Source organism: Scleropages formosus, chromosome 16 (assembly GCF_900964775.1).
Source record: "Scleropages formosus chromosome 16, fSclFor1.1, whole genome shotgun sequence".
In the NCBI taxonomy this organism is placed as follows: Eukaryota; Metazoa; Chordata; class Actinopteri; order Osteoglossiformes; family Osteoglossidae; genus Scleropages; species Scleropages formosus.
Window position 1 is genome coordinate 3,292,082 of NC_041821.1, and position 22,855 is coordinate 3,314,936.

General features: G+C 46.5%; 1 protein-coding gene across 1 annotated transcript in view; it reads left to right on the forward strand.

Annotated features, from left to right (window-relative positions):
* Positions 1-6,508: 6,508 nt before the first annotated feature.
* vegfc (vascular endothelial growth factor c) overlaps positions 6,509-22,855 on the forward strand; it is a 31,793-nt gene continuing 15,446 nt past the window's right edge. Inside the window, exons 1-3 of the mRNA XM_018735633.2 lie at positions 6,509-6,943; positions 21,319-21,520; positions 21,880-22,070. Of these exons, the coding sequence (XP_018591149.1) occupies positions 6,821-6,943; positions 21,319-21,520; positions 21,880-22,070 (516 nt within the window). The 5' untranslated portion in view covers positions 6,509-6,820. The remainder of the gene's footprint in view (positions 6,944-21,318; positions 21,521-21,879; positions 22,071-22,855) is intronic.

The following is a 22,855-nucleotide window of genomic DNA, read 5'->3' on the forward strand; positions in this document are numbered from 1 at the left end:
TCCTGGGTTCCGCTTACAGTGAGCATTGTTCTTGGTATTTTTCAAAGTCATCCTAATTAAATAATATGCCATCCAATTACTCATCTTCAGAGCTGCTCTGGTAGAAAGACTAATTTAGTTCCGTAGAAGATGGTGTTCTTTGGACACCACAGTAAAATTGCAACACATGTATGGTACTAAATGTTGGAACTGGACATCCAGGGCCGCACATCCCCCTCCACATTCCCATCCTGCCTCACACCGACGTTGAGGTCATTGTACGAGCAGCTCCTTCACCCCAAGTTCCCTGTGGATGATTTATGCTCCATGTCATTGTAAAACTACTCATGAAAGTGAGAGAGAGCACTTGTGCGACTGTTTGCGTCTCTGTGTACGCATGTGCGTGTTTGTTTGTGTCTGTGTATTTGCATCTCTGTGCATTTTTTCCTTGTGTGTGTGTGTGTGTGTGTGTGTGTACCCGCGTGTGGTCCACCTTGTGTCCTTGCTGTTGGTCTAGTTTGTTATCAGTACAAACTGTTTTGACCTAGAAAGACATAAATCAGGTGTCCAACTAGTGTTTCTTAGTCTTCAGGACAGCAATGTATCAAAGTCTAAAGACATGCCGTTCAGGTTCACCCATAGTGTGTGAGTGACGAACAGAGAGAGTGTGTGTGTTCCACTGATGTATGGATGAGTGACCCAGTGTAAGTAGTGTATCTAGCAGTGTAAGTCACCACGGTGAATAAGGCATGTGGGATGATAACACTGCATAGTGTTCATTGGATGCTTTGGAGAAAAGCGTCTGCTAAATAAATAAATGTAAATGTAATCAAGGATACAAAAGCAGATGGTGGGATTCGAACCCATGACCTTTGCTTGCGATACGTGAATATAATTTCAGCAAGGTCTTTGTCCCTCGTGACCCCAGTTGGGAAGCAATATCCTCTCTTTAAATTATTCTAAATTGTCCTCGCCAGTCGAACCCTTCGAACATCAGTTTGTGGGAAAAGAATTCGTTTTACATCAAAGAGGAAAAACTCATAAGCAGGTTGTTTTGTTTTCCCCTTCTTGTTTACATAGGAAACGGGACCTGATGTTTTTCACTTGCTGTCAAACAAGAGACTCTGGTGCACCTAGTCGAGGAGCCCCGCTGCGATACGGGGCCTTGCAGCGTAAACACGTGGAGAAATATGGGGGCGCACCGCTGGTAAAGACCTCTTTAATGTGCCCCGGTCCGAGGGGCCCCGAAGCGCACCGGCTGTCGGGACTCTTAAGCTTAAGCTAAACATTGAAACTGTGAACACGCACCCGTGTGTTTTGTGTAACCGCTACGCAGTTCTTAACATTCGTGTAAACAGTGTGACATCCTCGCTCTCGTTATCGCACGGCCTTGCGGAGGAGATGCCGCAGCGCCGGTGATTACCGCGCCGAAGCGTCGTCTGGCCAAGACCCTTCTCTGAGAGCAAAGGCACCACATTTGTTTTGCATTTTGAAGCTCGCTCACCATGTTTACACGATTTGAATCCCGGAACGTGGGCAAGCGACCGTGATCCCGGAATTCCGCAGATGTTTCTGACGGTTGTTCTGCTCTGAGCCTTAATGACATAACTGGATCAGCCAGGAGGCTCCATAAATATAAATATAGGAGGCCTGCTCTCGAGATGCTCAGTGGTATTGTAGCACTGGGAAGCCATATAAAACAAATCCACCACTGCCTTGCGCCTGTAATGTTGGTTTTTTCATCGTGCAACATATGACAAATTCGTTGTGTGTCATCATGGCTCCTCTGGAAGCGACGCAACACTTTGTCTAGGGCTTTTGACTCATTTCCCAGGATGCCCTGCAACGAGGGATGCCAGTCTGCGCTGTGTGGGCTTTTTGGAAGCTGCTCACTGTGAGTAATTGGCCCCATAAACATATCAATGGCGTGCGGGTCAAGCGTCTTAAAAGGCTGCAACCTCAGAACCAGCTATTCGGAGTCTTACAATGACCGATAGCGCCATGTTTTTGAGAGAAGCTTCCTTTCTCAAACTGATACCCACGCTCAAATCAGGTCCTTAACCACATTATTCTTTCGTAAGCAGACGTCGTTACTCAGAGCAACTTACTTAGTTCACCGTCTTATTCAGCTAGATGTTTTACTGCACCAAGTTGGGCTCGATACCCCAGTCATGGATGGAAACTGCAGCTCCTCACAATGTACTTGGGACCACACATCCAGCTCCATAACCACTGCGCCACCTGTGGTCATTTCTACGAACTGCGACAAAGACCCGGGCGCAACAGTTCCCTAATATCCCTCGTTGTCTGAGAGGAGCAGGGATTAAGAAGCAGAAGCAGTGTTGACAAAGCAGTCGGGTTGGCCTTCTGCACCGTTTAATCTAGGATTGCAAGTGTTTGCTCAGGCATTAGGATGTGTATGCAAACGATAAATGGAATCATGCTTTTTTCTCCAAAACATAAGAACAGCTGCCTGTCAGGCGCCTGTAAGAGAAAAAAATGTTGATGGAAAATTGAAACAATTCTGCTTGTATGTGGTTGCTACCAACCCTGGAAGATGGCAAGTTTGATCATGTTTATAGAAGATGACACTTGTCAAAAATTGTCTCATTGTTTTTTGGGGAGTGTTGGGTGTACAGACCTCTTACAACTGTATTATTGCACCTCTGGGTATTACCATGTTTACATTTATTTGTTTTACTGATGGTTTTCTCCAAAGAAATCTAATTGCAGTTATTTACCCTATCATGGAGCAGGGTAATTTTACTGGAGCAACTGAGGGCAAGTACCTTGCTCAGGGATACTACAGCTGGAGGGGGGATATGAACCTGCAGCCTTGGGGTCTAAGGGCACTAGCTCTAACTACCACACTGCCAATGTGCCCTTTTGGTCAAAACGGGTGGCTAGAGTCATGTTCCAGAATTTTCCTTGCAACCCAGGACACACCTTTCCCATACTGCCCCTGTTCTAGGCAGTGAGCTGTGCTATTTGTCCGCATCATCCAAGTCCATGACAACATCCTCTCCAACACGGTACACTCTCTCCCACAGACCATCACATACACTGCCACGCTTCTGCTGCCTGGAAGCGCTCTTGCCGCAAAACAGCGCTGCAGCGGGCAGCATCCAAAACACAAATTATTCTGCCAAATCACAACTCAGGCGCGTAATTTCCTCCAATATTCACCACAGTCTCCTTGGCAACTGGATGAGCGAGAGAAAGGACTCCAAATGAGGACAAACATATTGAGCCAGGCCTGTTGCACATCTCCTCTTTACCATCTAAGGACCCTGGATTCCTGGGCCAAATGCAATGTCTTGGTGTTGAGTATGGGTGTGAACTTAAGAACCATGAGCTGCACGTTGATAGAAGTTTCTTCAGAACACGAACGCCGCTTACTCATCCTCGTGTTGTTTGGCTGTTTAAATCACTAAATTCACATAAAATCCAGCAGGTGAAGTAGCAGTTAGAGTTGCCACCTTTAGACTCAAAGTACTTGAAGGACCCAGGGTTGAATTCTGCTTTTGCAGAATCCAGAATCCTGCTCTTCCTGTAGCACCATGCAAAATCCAGGAAGATGAAAGTAATTCATCATCCTGAACCGGCAAAGTAAAAATTACCCACCTGTATACATCAGTATACCATCAAACATCAGTTTGGAGGAAAGCATCAATGTAAAATGAAAGACCCTTCATGTTACTCAGATTCTTATCATTCCATTTATTCTTATTAACCATTATTTATCTATTAATTAACACGGTCCTTTACATTAAATCTGTAAGCAAAGCTGAAGCGTTTCACTCATTCATAGAGCAGGGTACTTTTTACTGTATCAGTTCAGGGTACTGGAGCACAATTAGGGATTCCAACCCAGGACCTCCAGCTGCACCTTTAAGCACAGCTGTGCCTGTTGTTACACTAATGATTAAGTTTGTGTCTCTGAAAAACACATTATTCTATATTTTTATTGTTTGATTCTTTGGATCGTAACTGATCTACATCGTGTTGGACTCTAAGAGAGCTTGTTGCTCCCATCTCTCACAAACTCTCTAGGAATCATCTGCGGAGCAAGATTACCCAGGTCCCCACACCACCCTCAACCACCCCCCCCACCTTGAATCGTGGTCGAACACTAATGTCGTTACGCCCCAAAATTCCTCGTTTGACAGGGGCCACCGGTTCCGAAAGCAGAGGCCTCGGTCGGGCACGGCCCCCCCATTGTTGGCCGGTGCCGCCAGGGGGTGGGGGGGCTCCTACATGGGAACACTCATCCCCAGTGCAAAGGGGAGGTCTGGCTTCACTGCACCAGGGGTCCACAAGTGCCCTCATATAAATTCCTATAGGGCTTCTCTCTTTGCTGCCCATGTTAGCTCAAGTGCTGATGGTTAATAGCATGTGACACTCGATCCCCATCGTTTTGCGTCGTCAGTTTGCAGAGGTGGGACCACTAATCACTGGGCTGGAAACAGGCAGTCATATGAGAGAGCCAAAGGAAAGACTTTCCCTGCCTCCCTGTTTGAGCGACTGACCCGATGTGCCCTGCTTTGGGAGTAGGGTACAGCTCCTAGACATCTTATCCCCAGATGCACACAAGTCAGAATAGATGTTCACCTGAAATATCTGCCTATTGCAAAGTTATTATTCACACATGTATTTGTGACTATTTAGGCTTCCCATCGGTAAGCCCTCTAAGATTTTGGAAACGATGAGTCACGAGGTAAAAATATCTCTCTCATCGCACTTCACAAGAAAAGGTTATTTTCAGACGAGGACTACGCTTTTTAAATCGTTGAAAGTCTTGCGGCTTTACAGTAGGAAAGCTGCTCTGCTGAAGGGTTTGGACATCTGCGCGATGGCCGTCTGGCTCCTCCGAAAGGAGGTTTGATCCGGTGCCATGTCGCGTGAAGCCATCGAGCTCCGAAGCATCCCGCCGCTCTGTCCGTGTGCATGGCCTACTTCAGCTGGCTGACGCGCACAACACATATTAAAGAGATTTACGGGGAGAAATAAGAAATACATCCATAAATGTGGGAAATACAGTCAACACCAATGTACTTTAAGGTGACAGCTATGCCCCCCCATTGACAGGAAACTCGACGCAGACTCCGACCCACGCCACTGCCCTTGAGAAAAACACGTCGCTCGTAAAGTATGAAAACAGTGCAGTGGAAAGCGGCAGGAGTGGAATATCAAAGCGAGAAAAGCTGACGCTCGGGCTCACCCGTCGTCCAAACGTTAATCCGATCCTACCGTTCACCTCCACAGAACCGTTGAGCATCTGAGGCGTAGCAAAAAAATAATAACAGAAAGAGTTATCACCATGTTCTTGAGCAGAATAGTGATATTTCACATGTGTGAAGGTTAAAAAGAGACAGCTGAGGTCGTGGGGTACTGGATGACCGCTGTTAGGAAAGCAAGGACTCATTGTTTCAACTCCTTGTTCCCCAGCCCTACGGGGTGGCACAGCGCTCTGGTTTCCATTCTACGTTTGCCCTTAATCGTTTCACTGAACTCATTATGGGGTTCATGCTACACCTGCTGCCCCTGCCACAAATCAGCATCTAACCGAAAGGTGACTCTGAAAGCAGCAGGATGATGACCCTTGATGTTCACTCTCAGTGTTCTAGAGAAGTCTTCCAAAGGCCTTGAAAGAACTGGAATTAATACGTCCTACAGGACACCTTCCCCCAACCCAACCGACTGACGTTTCAACTCATGGATCGAGCAAGGTTACCCCAAGACCACTGAAAGGAGGCCACTTAAGGACCAAGATGACTTTGTCATCATTACTATGGACCACATATAGATCAATGAAAGAGGAAAGTGTGTTTCCAGAGTAGTAAAGTGGGCAAGTTTTTACCAACCAAGTATAAAATTCCAATCACCCAAGTGTCATTAAAAAACACTCTTCTTCCTGTCTAGAGTGAATTGTCATAAATCAGACTTTAGTTTAAATGGTGAAAATTCCTGTGCTCCTCAGCCCCAAAAGTGACACCCATTTATAGTAAAATATCACCAAACACTATTAAAAAGAGCACAAATACTGCAGTTCACAAAAATGAAACAAAAATGTCACTTCTGCTTAGAAGCAAACCTGAGGCCTTCTGTGTCCTTGGAAATAACACTCAGAATACAACACTTGTTAGAAACACATGAAAGGTGTTTTTGTTCACATTTTGCTGTGTGAAGAAAGAAGAAAATCAAAAGCACGCAAAACTACAAATGCGCGGGACTCGAATGGAAATGAGTTTTGTCTCACATGGACGCGCGCCTTTGCGCACCATCTAAATAATCTAAATAGAAATAAATCTAAATAATCTAAGTCGAGATCGGTGGTGGAAGAGAGGCGCCAGGGTCTGGACGGGGCTCCCAGGAATACGAAACGGCTGGGGAAAGAGTGAAGGAGAAAAGTGTCCTGGAGAAGGCGCACGTGTCCCGACGCATATTTCTCGCCCCAAAAACGTCCCGCTTTGTGCGGACGGTGCGCGCCGGAGGGGAGAAAGTGGGAGGGGAGGCGGGAGGAGTGGAGCCCAACCTGCCCCGAGTGCGTGCGCACTTCGGACCTGCGACCAGCCGCACTGTCCAGAGTGCTGGAGCTCGAGCGCACCGACTGAGCACCTGGGAACATCTGGAGGACACCTGGGGACGGGCGCTGGAGCATGCGCTGAGTGAGGGTCCCGGAGCGAGTGCAGTGAGAGAAGCCGGGACGACCACCTCCCCCCTCCCACTCCCACCGCGCTCCGAACCTCCTGCGGGAAGAGCCGCCAGAGAGAGCCGTCAGAAGCCGTCGGAGAAGGAAGGTGGCGGCGCGCGCGCGCGGGACCCCCGAGCTCCGGCAAAAATGCGCCTTCGTGGATTATCGGTGCTGCTCCTGCACGCGGTGCTCTTGTGCAGAAACCTGGCGACGGAACCTGTGCCCGATGACTATGATGAAGATGAGGAGCTGGACGAAGGAGACTTGAAGGTGCGTGTCCGCGCTCCGTCCCCGCGCGCGCATCGTAACGCACCATGTGTCACATGTTCACTGCTATATATATTCGTATTTACAATCATTGTTGTTCAGGAACGGCTGAAAAGTAGTTAAGGTGCAGCCTCGTCCGGGGTTTCGGGAAGAAAAACTCCTGAACCGATCTGCGCGAGGTATTACGTGCGTAAATGAAAGCCACTATTTGTGTTTCTCATCCATCCGGCTCATTTCCAGCATCGCCTCGGGGGACGGAATTATAACCGTCTTAAATTATTATGATACAATTATACATATATATATATATATGTATGATTTTGTTACACAATGAATGACAAAAGTGGCCTTTTTTCTTGTAAAGTCGCATATCTCATAATAATGACATTCCTTAAGGACAGGCTGCAAGGACATGAATTCAACTGTATGGAAAAATCGCGGAGAAAAACTGAATGAATTCCATATGTTCTGTTTATTCTTGAATAAGTAATGTTCCAGTGCACGCGGCGTGAAAAAAATTCAGTGTGAAAAAGAGTACATTCGCGCGAATTTAATTTATTTTCTCTGGAGTAATTCGTGTAGATGTGTAATGCACCGCGCGGTAGTGGGTTCGCATCCCCGGACGCGCTGCGGAGGGTCCGCAGTCGGGGGGAGTCGGGAGAGGGGCTACCAGGAAAAAAGCCCCCTATAAAGCGGGTGGACACGGGTGTCAGAGGGTCAGACTGCGGGTCACGAGAGGGTGTGTGGAGGAAGGGGAACCGGGAACGACACATCGTGCTCTTTCCCAAGTGGGTGTTGGATCACACAAAAACTTTCACACATGTGCTCCCCCCCCCCCCCACTTTTAATGTCACTTTTCGCATTTCCCTTAATGCACATCTGTCGATTTGTGCGTGAAGAAGCCTGTTTAGTTTCGACTCCATCCCCTAAGTTTGTTTGGAGCGTTGCTCGCTTCCAGGCTCCAAGGGACCATGAACCCACCATTTCCACAGAACCGCCAGGGTTTCCTACAGGAATGTATGAACGATAACTCCAAGGGTCAAGTTCACTTTTTAAGCCCCCTTTAAATACTTAAGCCCTTTACTCACACTGTGGTTCACCACGGCCTTGAGATCTTTCACATACACACCATCTCACACACACACACACACACCATCTCGCCGCTGCTCTTATCCTCCCACGAACCCTCCATCAGGCCTCAGCTGATTCATCCTGCACCCATGTGCACTGGTTTGAAAGAGCCCTTCTGCTGCTTTTACATCTTCGCTCTTCATGCGAGGGCTGCTGGTACTTCTCATTTCACCATTTCCAACATTTTCCAGCAAAAACCCAGAAGAACAGGGTACTTCAAGAAGTGTTAGATGTTTTTATCGCATCGCTAACCAGAGTACAATCCATCCCACTTTCACCTCCCCCGGTGCATAATGAATATAAATTATTCAGTGTGGTGCTGAAAGGCTGACAGTCTCACAGATGTCCCTACGGTTTTTACCGCGTGTTCCTGTATGCGTACCCTGTTAATCATGCGCTGCGACCGAAATTATACAGCATTTTTTTTTTGCCTGCTTTACCCTCTGAAGTCACTGTAAAATCTTAACTTAATTATGAAGAATTTCTTAGGAATTCATGGAACATGGGTGAAGCGGCTGAAAAAAAACAATGTGAGCTCTTAAATCTGATATCCGCTCTCTTTCTGTTTTACACGGGGAGTATTTACCTTTTCAGCCAGGGGTGCAGTTTGGAATATTTTTGCAACAATTACTCTCAAACCCGAAGCATGTGCTGCAGTAAAAATGTCCAAGTGAGGATCATTGTCGGTTTTAGGTTTGTTCGTAATTCATCTCGGCTCGCCAGCCACCCGTAGCGGGGCTGGTCGTGCGGCTCCACAGGGCTGATTCTCTGCAGAATGGTGTTTATGAGATGCAGCCACTCAGAGATGGGTGAACTTGGGCAGCATGCCATCATCTCCTATGAATAAATGATTCTGAGGAAGCCTCTTCGGATCTGTTAGGAAACCCTGGAGAACTTCGTGAAGATACTTCACCAAGCAGGGTAACCAACTTATGGACGTGCAATGATAAACCTCGAGATCTTCCAAGTGGAAGAATCCTGACTTCCATCAAGTCTACAGAACTTAGCCAAATGGGTCATTATGCTTGAAATACCACCTTAACGGTTTGTAAATTCAGCGTCTGAACACCATCGAAGGTGGGGGGCGGAGCTCGTTTCTCACAACCCGTGACTATTCCAAAGTGAAGTTGGCAGCACGTTGCCGTCTTGCGGCTCTTAAATTGTTTCCCTTGAAGCAATAAAATTTGAAAGTTAATGAGTGTATTTATGGGTACGTTTAATTTTCTGATGCCGTTCCTTTTCTTTCTTGCACCTTTGGCTGAGTTTTCGGCGCAAAGGGAACACACACGTATGCTCGTGTTTATAGCTACCAGAGGAAGCATGATAATGGGATGAGCCATGAGGTGTGCGGTGCTTGACGTCATCTCAGAAACTCTCAGACTCCATGACTCTCCAGGGAAGGGGTTGCCTTGGGGCTCCTGTGAAAAGCTGGATTCTCCAGAACAATGTCATGAGGTCCAAACCCACTTCCTGACTTTAAGATCACAGGTGCTCAGCCCACACCCGACTGATGCAGAAACTGGGTGTTGGGTGAGTCAGTGGCCTGGTGCCATGTGGTTCTGGGTTATCATTTTTAATGAAAAACACAAAGTTATTTGTTTATCCTTCAGATAATGAATCTCCTGAAAGTCACATGACCCTTCAGGTATTGCAGAACAGTATGAGGAAATATGGACCAGCATGTGGCCATGTGATCATCACACAACAAGCTCATCAACTCAATGAGATTTTAATAAAAAGTAAATACTTTCTAAAACATATTACAGTAATCTTTTTTTTACTATATGACTAAGGCTCTTGTATTCAAAGAGGCTTCTCTTATAATATTGATTTCGGTTATGCTGTATTTTAAGTGGCTAGAGATTTTTCTGAGTCCTGCTCAAGGGGCCTGAACTTACAACTTTTTGTTGATCTGCTGCCACTCGTGGTGCAAGAAGGTCAAACGGGGTGATTTAACAAAATAAGAGTAGAAGCTGGTGAGGAAGTAGAGGCCAGAGGTCCTTGGGGTTCTTCAGCAGCATCTGTGATGTTCAAGGGTCCAGTTGGTCACAAGAGTGTCTTCCTGGGGTCATCTTGGTCACTCTGGGGTCTAGATGGTCATTCTAGGGACCAGGTCGCTCACTCTCGAGAGTGAGTCTAGCGTGATAAGTGTCTCGGAAAGCTTTCATTGCTGTTCTTGCAAGGTCTGGGCCTGAACACCTGGCCAAGGCACTCGCCAGTGTTTCTAAGCCCCAGCTGTTTCCTGGGAAGTCTGTTCCTGGAACACAAAGCCATGCATTCTGGTCACTAGTCAAAACAAGTGATGCGGCGCTCCCGGGAGACCGCATCTGGGCCAGCCACTTCCAAAGGCATTGAGACGTCACACTGGGCCATTCGACGTGGCGCGTCAGCGGCCACAAGCAGAGACCTTCAAGTACTGTGGCTAACTCAGAGACGTGGGAGCAAAGTCCATGAAGTTCCTACCATCAGGGAAATGTAATAACTAACCTCCCCGAAAGGCCCTCCCAAGGCAGACAAGCTACCGTCTTTATCTAGAAAGTTGTCACAGCACAGACACTAAATTTTTATATGTTTGACCTTGCAAGAAGCTTTTGGGTGTTAAAATACATATATTTTACAATGTAGCCCACAATCTTTTCCTATTTGCATCCTGCATCCTGCTGTGTAGCTGCCTAATCCTATCATGACCGTACTTTGGCAAACATTAATACTATAATCCGCTTCATTCACCACGTTTTGCACAGACGGTTTAACAAAGAACACACTGCCCTGTTAATAATGAAACACCAAAATGCACTCTGTCCGCAGGGTATTAGTGCACTGAGGTTTTCAAACAGGCAAACATAACAAAATATTTAAAAAACCAAAACCTGATTGAGATCGGTCCCAGGTTGTGCCGGATTTTTGTGATGCTATGCTTTTGATCTCAGCCAACCTTTGACCTTCTTGCACATTTATTTGGAAGATCTTTGAAAGGTGCCGAAACACGCACCCTACTAGCGTTCAAGAACGCTCACAAAAGGAATTTTTAATACAGTTGAACTATCCATCCCGCAGCAAGCTGGAGCCTTACCCGGCAGCACAGGGCACAGGGCCGAAGGGACGCACCCAGGACGGGACGCCAGTCCGTCACAAGGCACCCCAAGCTGGGCTCGAATCCCACATCCGCCACACACCAGGCACTGGTCAAACCAGCTGCTCCACCGCATTCCTGGTTAAATGGTTATGACACTATTATTGCATTATGTTATTGCTCAGCGGATTCCTTTATCTTGCATGATTTATGTAGCTTCCATTTTAGTGCTTCCTGAGTGTTATTTTTTTTGAGTAGCTTAAGTACCTTGTTCAAAGGCACACCAGCAGAGTATTTTCTGGTTACCGTTGCAGCACCTTCATTACTAACCTGCTCGCTCTGAAAATTACCTCTTGCACCCTTTTCAATAGGCACGTTCATAGTAATTAACATCATACGATTACATAAATACACATTACAGATGCTCCTCGACTTACGATGGTTCGACTTACGATTTTTTGACTTTACGATGGTGAGCTGGCGACAGACATTGAGACTTTGAATTTCGAATTTAGATTTTTTTTCCCAGGCAAGCGATATGCAGTGCGATACTCTCTTGTGATGCTGGGCAGCGGCAGCGATCCTCATCTCCCAGTCTGCGACGCGGTCGCTATACAGATACCCCCCCCCCTCCCCCGTATCTACATTGTGTTTTGCGCATCCATAATGTCACAGAGAAGCCCGTCTGTGTCTTCTGCTACTGGTGCGAAGAAGAAGTGGAGGGCAATTACTCTTGAGGACAAACTCAGGATAATTGTCCAGCATGAAGGTGGCAAGCCCGTAATGGTCATCGCACGTCTGCTAGGCTATGATGTTCGCTAGGTCAGGTGCATTAAATGCATTTTCGACTTACGATATTTTCGACTCGCGATGGGTTTCGCGGAACGTAACCGCATTGTGAGTCAGGGACAATCTGTATATATTTCTTCTTGACGCCTCTAGTTACATTCACAGTGAAACCAGATATTATTCTATTTATTTTCCTTTGTGGTGATTTGTGTGGTCTTGGACACACCATAGCAGCTGTTGAAGGGTTCCCTTTTCAGTCAACATCCAACATGTATAGGAGTCTAATCCCCTAACTGAAGTAATTTAGTGTTTTACCCCATGCTCACACTCCAGATTACTTCAATAATCACTGGGTTAATTCGACTACAACAGCAGATGCCCTACAATGGCTAGTATTTGGACCAGCAACCCTCAGGTTAGAAGCCAGTGTCCTTCACATTTTTCCATAGATAGTCAGATTTCAACATTTCAGCATTTCTCTAACTAGCTGGATAATAGCCAAAAGTGATGATCAGAAAGCAAACTCCCAACGTCTGGAAACCAGCAAGTGCAGAAATCCTTCACACGCCAAGAGAAGAGAAACAATGGCATCCCTGCCGAGGATGTGGGGGCGAAATTGTCTGAAAGTAGAACATTTATTAACAGATTTACACAGCAGCTGCTAATGCTCCTTGCTCCACCAGACGTTGTACGGCACCCTTCCATTTTTTTCTTTTTGGGTTCTTTTTGCCGCTATGCAGTGCCCAGTACAACCAGTGCAGGCCACCGGTTATTGTGCATTGCAATGGACACCTGATCAGCATCAGCAGAAATGGTCATTCCACACACGCATGTAGCATACGCTTGGGCTACTGCAGACCCCTGCTGTCTGGTCTCCTGCCTTCTGCTATCCAGCTCATCCAGAATATTGCAGCCTGAATTGTGTTTGACCTGCCAAAACACTTCCACGTCTCTACCCTTCACTGCTCTGTCTTTTGGCTTCCTGTAGCTGGCCATATGAAATCCAACGCTCTGGGTACGGTCTACAAAACCTGTCAAAGGATGTGAACCCTAATATCTCCAGGACCTCATCACTCCCTACACCCCAGCAAGATCTCAGTGCTCCTACACTTCTGGCTGTATGGTGGTCCCACTCACAAGGGGTCCAAAATCAAAAGTCTGCAGGTTCTCAATTTCGTCTCCCATGTGGCGGAATGAGATTCCACTGTCCCTCAGCGTTGGTGAATCACTTTCAGTATCCAAGAAGGGTCTCCAAATTTGTGGCTTCAGACCCATTTCTCTCTTGATCCACAGCCCTGCATCACACCTTCTGTCACAGTCACATTTGTAATTCCTGTCAGTTCCATAGACAGCTATTAATGCATGTAATGTGCCACATTTGCTGAGTAACATATTCAGCTCCTCCAGTTTTCGCTGTTGCATACAAAATTTGGTCATGAGGAATGTTGCTGAACAATGTCATGTTCGCCTCGGTCGGCCACAGGGAAGGACCTCAGAAATAGGTTTCAACCCATCTGATCAAAGAGGGTTTGACCCTTGCGGTAAATTCTGCCCGCATCGACAGCGGGTGGCCTCTGTGGAGGGTCTATTTAAAGGCTCCCCTCATCTGACCCTCGACCGACTGTTTGAATACGCGATGCTTGTGCTTACATTTTTGGCTTGACCGAAAATAAAGGGAGTCAGGAGTCCCTTGGTCTGGGGGAGGTCAGCTTGCAGTGAACCAAAGTCCCCTGTCACTTGGAAACAAGGCCAGCGGATCCGGCCAAACTCCGCTTCGCTGGCAAAACGACCCATTTTCTGACAGCCCGATGTCTGATTTACAAAGCAGCCGCCATTCTTCTCTCTCTCTGTCAGCTATAATTCTGTTCATACCTCTCAAGACATTTTATGCTAAAATGCATAAAATATAATTGCCCCATACCGCCGGCGTGTGCAGCCGCATGCCTGAGTTCTTTCTCCGCGAAGGCTTTGATAGGACGCGACTCCTCTCATGAAAAGCCGTGTGAAGTCAAATCAAGGGAAATTACCCTTAAAAGCTTAGTTGCATTCAGATGTCCAAAGGTTTCTTTTTCAATTAATGCACCCATCTGGGATTTTTTGCCAAATGTAACGTTACTTTATTTTTTACGTTTTGTAAAGTTTTGGATTTGAATGGAAAGTGAGAGTTGCTGCGGGACAGATACACACGAGGGTGGCCTCTAATCCTGCTTTGTGCATTTATCCCCATGGAGTGGAGTGCAGTGTTTCAAGCCTCCACACGTGTGTGCAGTAAATCACATGGCTAAGGCCCCGGAAAGTGGAATCTCTACAAAGGAGTCACCGTCTATAGAGCATCACTCGACGACAAAACCAAAAACTTTTTCATTTGATTTCACTGTGATACAGAGTTTTTGTGCAAGTTGAGCTGCCTACTAGTTGTTTGCACTGGTTGCAGCAGATAATGTAGTTGCTAGAGCTTCTGCCCTACTCTTCAAGGACCCAGGTTTGAACCCCACCTCCTGCTGTAGTGCACCTGATGAGGTACATTATTCTGAATTATTACAGTAAAAATGGCCTAGTTGTATAAACAGGTAAATCATTGCAAGGCATGTAGATGGAGAAAAGTGGGAGGCCCAGAACTGAGCCCTGTGGAACACCAGTTGAGGCGTATAAATGGTTAAATCATTGTGAGTCACTTTGGCGAAAAGTGTTGTGAGAACAAATGAGTTTAAATGTAATGTAAATGAAGCAGGATTCAGTCGCCACAAGTCCGGCTGCTGCGCACAGGATCTAATGGACCCCAAACTCATCGTATTCATCTACATACATTCATACACAGCTGTGTGTTTAATATGCAAGGGAAACCAGTGTTTTGAAATGTGCTCTTGGCAGGCAGAGCGCTATTTACCAAGAGCTCATAATGTATGGTACATTTCCACTGCTGTCCCCACGGACTAAGAAGAGGAGGTGGAGGCTTTAGGCTGGTTGCTTTATAGCACCACATCAGACCCGGCCGCTGTGGTGCTTGCTGTAGACCTGTGTAATGATGCGACAACACGACCCCAGACATCGCGGCATCCCTACGACCAAAGTTGGGAGTTCAGTTATGCAAGCACATACTGCTCTATATAAAGCCAATCTCCCTCTGGCAGGTGGTTTCGGTATAATTTAGTGAACGATACACATCTGTAAGTGTTCCCGTGTTTATGTTCGGATCGACGTTGATTAAACCGTTCCGAATCCGCCCGCCGTTCCGTCCCTCCTCTATGTGTGTGTGCTGATGGGTGTAGCAGCCATTTATTTTCAGGCTGGAAAACACATTTCCCGCAAAAAACAGGATCGCTTGCCTGATCCCTGGCATGTCATCTGTATGGGGTATGTTCAGGTTTCCCAAGAAACATCTCAATAACATCAGAGGAAGCCCTAAACCGTCCACGGTTTGAGTGACTCGCTGGAATCGATGAAGAATTCCCCTCGATGGCAACCTGGGCGGCTGCAAAAGCACTTCCTCCCTGCACGCACATGGACACCCTAAATCAGTCAAAGTAGAAGAAAGACTAAGACTCATAGCATGTCCCGAGGGCTTAAATAAGAGCCTTTCATACTGCCCGTTTGCATCCTGCATTTCGTATTTGTCCAAGAATTGATGAGTGATGAACATTACTGCGTTTTCCAGGTGCTGAATGCATTCCTGCACAATACTGCATGCATACACTGTGTGGTAAAGAAGCATTAGGTCATGCATTACTACAATGTATGCAATCTATTATTAACTATTTCTGGAAGAGTGTTAGGAATAGGGCTGGAAGTAAGGCTAGGGTATGCATGCATTAATAGACATGTTCAGCAAACAACTATTTAGTATATATGCTGTGTATAGCTATGGTGCATTAACCGCATTAATGCATGCTTTCGTTTTCCATGCATGAATATGGTTTTGGTGCCAGAGCTGTACATGTAAATGCACGTGTTCCTGCTGCATACCGAATGCATATTCAGCCTCTTTGCATGCTTCCCTACAAGAGAAGCAGCCCTGCTACGTGTGGCCGTCGTCTGTTTGCTTGGCTTTGCAGTATTTGCAGAGATAAGTGCGTTTAAGCAAAGTTTTGCTCCTTTGCATGTGTGTGTGTGTGTGTGTGTGTGTGTGTGTGTGCATGTATGTGTGTGTGTGTGTGGCTTTGCCGTTTGTTTTTCTAATCTGCATGCCAGGCCTCCGCAGCCGTGGCTAGCGGACGTCAGACTTAACTTCACCTGATGGGCAGCCGCTGCAGGCGCCTCCATCTGCCTCGGTCGGCCGCAGGGACGGAAAAAAGGAGGGCCGCACTGAGATGCGAGAAAGGTTGCGCTGATTTGATGCAGGCAGCATCTTGTTGTGCTGGAAGGGGAAAAAACGCTCACATTTCTGCTCAAATCTGCTGAAACAATTGGATGTTTTTGGACGAGGAACAGCTCGGGGGAACGCTCTTTTTCGGACTGAGTGGAAATCAAAATAAACGTGCTGAAAAAAGACGCGGAGAGGCCTCCCGCCAAACACGTGCAGACCGGTGGAGAGCTTGTAACACGGCACGCTGTGGTCATAACCGTCACCTGGCTGCGGTGCTCATGAATAAAATATGTTTTCGCCCCCCCCGCTTGCCCTCCTGGACCGTTTCAGTGAAGTGACTCACTAATAGAAAGTGTGGTGCACAGGAATCTCTATTACTCTTCTAAATTTCTGCTTGGACCAACGGGTAATACAGTGGTTAGCGCTGTCAGCTTGCGATTCAAAAATCTCCGTTTGAACCCCACTCCAGCTGTAGTACCCTTAGTCGAGGTACTCACCCTGAGCCGATACAGTAAAAATTACCCTACTGTATAAATAGGTAAACTGTTTTAAGCAATTTACTATGCAACCCTAACATTCTAAGTCACCTTGGTGAAAAGTGTCAGTTAAATGAATAAAGAAGCACAGTAGTAACTTGATCACAATCTACCCATCTAGTATAAGTTGTCTTTTTGGTAAAGTATGTGTCTCATCAAAAAAAAACTCCGCTGCCACAAAAGTAGAAGCAGCGTCTTCCAGTACATGATTATGTAGACCACGATGACAGAACATGTGTTTTGTATTAAAATGTGGAAAGAGTCAAAATGAGGGAACAGGTTTGCTGTGGATCCGAACACCATAGGAAAGGGTCAAAGGTCAGGAGGTGGGTAAAGACTTGTAGAAGGACCATGTTCCTCAGAAACGTCTCCATAGGCAGACACAAGTATTACATTGTGCTGATTGGAGTTTGCAATCAGGGTGAAGAGCAGACGACCCGTGACGAGCAGAGGTGACGGTTGCCACTCCATCTCCTAAATATCGCTGAAATTCATGGAAAGCAGAAATCATTAATAGCTCCTAGGATTTTTACACCTTTAAAGTCCTTACAGATAGGCAGTGAACACGGTGAACTCACAGCGGTGTATCTCTCTGTGGAGAATTCACAGTAACTCGTGTTCTAATTCCAGACATGTTGGTATTAAGAGATTCGTACAAATGTTATTTCGGCCATAAAGCATAAACATAGAAACTCAGTTGTACCAAATACTTCAATTGCACTCTGTAGGGTGACGCCCGCCCACGGCGCGAGGTGCGGACACGCATGGGAGGTCCAGTTCATTAACCAAACAGCTTGTTGCGAGTTTGTCTGCCAAAAGCACCTGCGAGGGGCGCCGTGCAGTCGTGACTCATGGCCCCGCACCGTTTCACCGCACGTTACAGTGCCGTGAGACCTTCTCGAACCTTGCTCGTGCGCCACCGTCCAGTGGCCTACGTGCGTTAATCGCAACCGGGTGCGGACCGTCAGTCGAACCTCCGCAGTCGCGTACGGCCGTGTTTTATTACATGCAAAGCACTCCAATACCTTCCACTGCGATATCCAGCACTTATATTCGGTTTCCGGCCTGGCTGCAACAGCTCAGCTGTAAAATAAAAAACCACACATCAGTCGCTGATATTGAAAATAGAATGGACGTTAAACTTCTTTTGCCTGATTTTTTTTTTTTTAAAGTCTCGTAGTTATTATAGTCAATAAAACGAATGGCTGGGTAATAGCGCGTGCGTAAGGGACTACGGCGGAGTGCTTGAATTGAATTGAAATAGATTTTTCCATTCATGATTATTCACTGAAAGTCCTTGTTTAATATAATGCATTCTGCTGTAACTGGCAGGTGAGTAATGCAGGAAAGTTTTAACTGTGTTCAATGTTCAAATCTGGCCCTGTTGGTGTAATTCAGTCCTACAGTTGTGTATATTGCCTGTTCTCAGTTTTGTTTTCCGTATCTATAAAAGAAAATAAAAACAGGCCTTCTGTATTGTCATTTAACTCTCCCACACATACCGAAATAACAATACTTACTATTTTCCCTTTAAGCTAAACCAAAGTTGCCACAAGTGGTATTAAATTTTTAAATGGACTTATCGTGCGACACAGCAAAGAAAATAGCAGATTGTGTTGGAACAATAAAAGAAAAATACAAGTAAACCGCTCAACTGGGGAACTGGGATTGCGAGCGGTGTGTGAGTGTGTTTGTACTGCCTCGTTCCCATTGTACCCCCGTAGGAAACGGACTGTAAGAGTTATTTCAGGAGCCGTAATAAACAAAGACATGGAAGAAACGTGCACAATGGTGCAGCTCGGCCTCCTTCTCAGCACTTTGGTTTCCTGAACAAATAATGGCAAAATATGTGGGAAGTAATGTTTCGCCTCCTATCCCTCTCACCTCACCCCTTCAAAGTGCTTCCGAAGAGAGAGGGCTGAAGAAAAGCCTTTTTTTTTCCTCTGTAGCTGTTCAAAGGGTCCGTATGTGCACGATGGAAATGTTAGATAAATGTTTGAATGCACAACCTCGACATTCTGGACTCATTGATCCATTAAGGGTTCACACCAGGCCATGGTTCATGGTCCATGTGTTGAGGTTACTGATCACCCAGATGCGTTTCACTCGTTTTCTCCAGTAAAGTCCAATTGAGAAAAGAAAATTTGCACATCAAAGGAGTCAAGAAAATAAATATGATAAAATAAAGCCAAAGAAATTGTATCTTCCCCTCCTGATCAGTGTGGACTGCAAAGAAAAACAAGTTATTTACATTATGTCACTCTTTTTCCAAGGCCACTATGTTTCTGAGCTACTCTTTTTACAATAAATTCCCCATTCATACAACTCTGTGATTTTTACTGTCGCAAGAGTAAGTACCTTGCTCAAGACTACTGCAGTCTGAGTGGAAATTTGAACCCAGGTTCTTTGATTGTAAAGCGGTGGTTCTAATCACTCGACCAGAGTCTGGCCCTATTTAAAGATTTTGCCTTAGAATTTGAAGGCTGGAATCAGCGTTTCTGTAATTTTATTAATTTCATATTTTGTCCTTCTATTCACTGCCCTAAAGGTACAAGATTAGCACTGCCAGTATGTCAGCAAAACAGAAAAATAATAGGACTCCTTGTATTTCAGTGCAGGACCTTCTGGGCATTTCTTCCTGGACGGATCAAGCAGTAAAACACATCAGTGTATTTGTGATGAATTATGGGCGGATATGTACCGAACTCCAGACCGCTTGGACCATGTGCTTCGGGCCCAGGACCGTGATTTAAGCGTGGAGCAGAGCCATAACGCTGAACATGTATGTGTTACACATGTGGATTCTGCCTCCTCCGCTTGAACGGAGATTCTGGATGCGGTAGTTATAATACAGAGCCAGCAAACTTTCGGCACGGGCTCATAACCGCGTGGGAGGACCGTCACGCTTAATGAGGCCTAATTGTTCCGATTACAAAGGAGGAATCTACTCGGGGTTTTATGTTTCTCCCCCTCCTCTTTTTTTCTGACACCTCGGAGACAAATCTCAGGCTTTTTTTTATCAGCGAAACCCATCGGTCACGGGGGGTAACCGGGCGCGCTTCCTGGAATGTTCCAGACAGGAGTATCGCTTTTCATCGGCCGCCTGCAGACGGTGCTCGTGTTTTCGCACTTTGCGTATCGGCAATCCCGAAGCTGGGGGGGGGGGGGGTCCCAGGGCACGGCTTCACAACAAGCCTTGTTTTCACGCCTAACCCCCCCCAAAACCTAGGGGAAATCCCCTCCCCCGCCCCTCAGCCTAACCATCATGTGTGCTTTTAATTGCCCAAACCAGGGAAGGGAACTGGGTGTGAAAGTGTGCCGGTAGCAGTAGGCTGCTCTCCTGGGTCACTGTGCTTCGTTCAGACCTGAACCTAACACAATCTGCATGAACCCAAAAACAGATGGAAACATGTCAGTAGCCAGGTCTTCCCCTGCCTTACATTTATTCATTTAGCTGATGCTTTTCTCCAAAGTGACTTACAATTATTTATCCATTCATACTAGAGCAATTTAGGGTGAGTACCTTGCTTAAGGGCACTACAGCCAGAGGTGGGGATCAAACCTGCAACCTTTGGGTCCAAAGTTGGACCCAAGGCATTGGGTTCACAGGCAGCAAAGCTAACCATTACACTACCAGCTGTCCCCAGCTTCCAAAAGTAATTTGTCCCTGAAAACCCTTTTTTGGGTAAATTCTAATAAGTCAAAGAATAAGTCACCATTAGTTCCAATGTATAACATTTTCATGTGTTCCTGGCTGTCTTCTTGCGCTCGTTCAGCTCTTTCGTACCGACTACGTCCTGCACACATAGCAGACGAAACATACGTTTGATGTTTGCTGTTTATCCATCAATACAACATTTAGTAGAAAAAAAATACAAGCAGAAAACGGAAAACTGAAAGTCGGTGGAAACAAAGATTCACATTCACAGAACAGGACAATCCAGAGCTATTGCAGCTTGAGAACTTAATGCATCATGAACCAAAACTGTAGCTGAGAAGAAGACCACACGGTGGTTGTGGTCTCGCGCCATTCGGATGTCCGGAGGGGCACGAAATCCAATGCCTTGTAAACCGAAATAGAAGTATCGAATGTAAATCCTTGTAAAGCTGAATTCTCATAGGCTGAATGGTCATGTCTTAGGTATGACTCTACTAACTTCGCCACATATATTGCATCCTCTGGATTGAAATCATGCCAAATTCATAGCACATTTTAGCACATAGCACAGATCTCGACTGATTCTGCAGTTTTCAGATGCTGTTTCAGGTGAACTGGTGACTCTAAATCACCCTTAGTGTGTGAGATTCCCCTCCGATGGACTGGTTCCTGTCAGGGGTAAAGCCTACCTTGCACCCTATAATTCCAGGATCGCCCGTGGACCATCACGACCCTGCCTTAGAAGAAGGGGTTTTCAATAATGAACGAGCATGATGTGTCATAATTTCATATCTAGTGTCACAAGGTCAAATCTAGAGTAAGTGGTGTCAGAACTGAGGATGTTGCGGTTTGGACCGTGGACCTATCGCTGTTACTCTCGTTGTGCAGGAGCATTCGGAGCCCGACCTGGAGCAGCAGCTGCGCTCGGCGTCCAGCGTGGACGAGCTGCTGCGCATCATCTACCCGGGCTACTGGGCCATGCTGAGGTGCCGCTCGAAGCGCGGCCAGCGATTTCACGGGAGGAGCTCGACGGGGGGCGATGAGCCCGTCGCCTTCGCCGCGGCCTTCCACAACTTGGAGATCTATAAAAGTACGTTGCCCACCGTCGTTTCCCACTGCATGAGTTTTTAGACAAGTAGTTAACTACGTTTTTACACAAATAGGAGAAGACCTTCCACGGTCTTCTCTGTAGGCTCTTTATGGGGAGAAATACCATGGTCAATCATGCTAAAGTTACTGTAGCTAGAACAAGCTAAGTGCAGCACGAACAAGGCCTGCTACACATGGCCGCATGTAGAAAGTCTAATGGCATCTTTTGTATTGTTCAGATGCAGAGAAGGATTACTTGTACTTGCATGTATGGTGTCAGAATGAAGGAAGTGCGTCATTTGCTGTCGTTCTAACGCTTCTCGTCTCCCTTTCTTGGTTCTCTCAACGTGCATCCAACAGGTATAGAGTCTGAGTGGAGAAAGACGCTGTGCATGCCGCGGGAAGTGTGTTTAGATGTGGGGAAAGAGCTTGGGGCGCCTACAAACACCTTCTATAAACCACCCTGCGTGTCTGTCTACAGATGTGGAGGCTGCTGCAACAGCGAGGAGCTGCAGTGCATGAACACCAGCACCTCCTACGTCAGCAAAACGGTGAGCGGCATCTCCTTCCTCTGGTCGTGTTATCAGCGCACAATAAGGCTAGAGAACTGTACTCCCAGTGTCCTCCACGGTCGGGGATGTACACATTCCTCCGTATGTCCATTTAAATAGCAAAGCCGAGCTACAGCACACCACGGTAGATCTTTCAGCTACGGTAAAATATAATTATGGTACCTAGCAAGCAAGGCTTCTCAGATGCATTGTGTCATCACTTCAGATGTCTTTTTTAGGTCATCAGGTCAGGTTATAGCTGTACGTAGAACCATCAGGAAACAGTATTCCAGTCCTTACCTACGGCTATAAATAGAATGCAAATATTTTTAAATATGAGTTCAGAAATTGCTGTCTGCAGGTGATGAGATCCTAACATGAGCTCTGCGAGCTTTGGTGTCCTTTCCCGTTGTGTTTAAGCGTCGACATCTTGGGCTGTTGCCGGGATTCCCTCATCACTTTGCATGCTCTTGTTAAGCTTCCCCAAACAATTTATTTGTGAATCGGAGAAAACAAAGGACTGGACTGCGGAGTGATCCGGTTAGTGGCCGACACGGTTCTTTTCACACCCCGCTCATTTGGGCTTTGCTCCAGCAGTGTTCGTACCCTCCAAGCAGAGTCCCTCTCTGCCTGCGCCTTGGTGTTGGCCTTGCTCAAACTTGTTCGTACTGCTGTGCTGCAAATTCACAGTCCATAAGGCGGAAAATTGACTGAGGGACTTAACCCGCCCCCTCTATTTTTTTTTTCCCCAACTGCCACATGCAGCTGGTGTTTCTTTTTAGGCC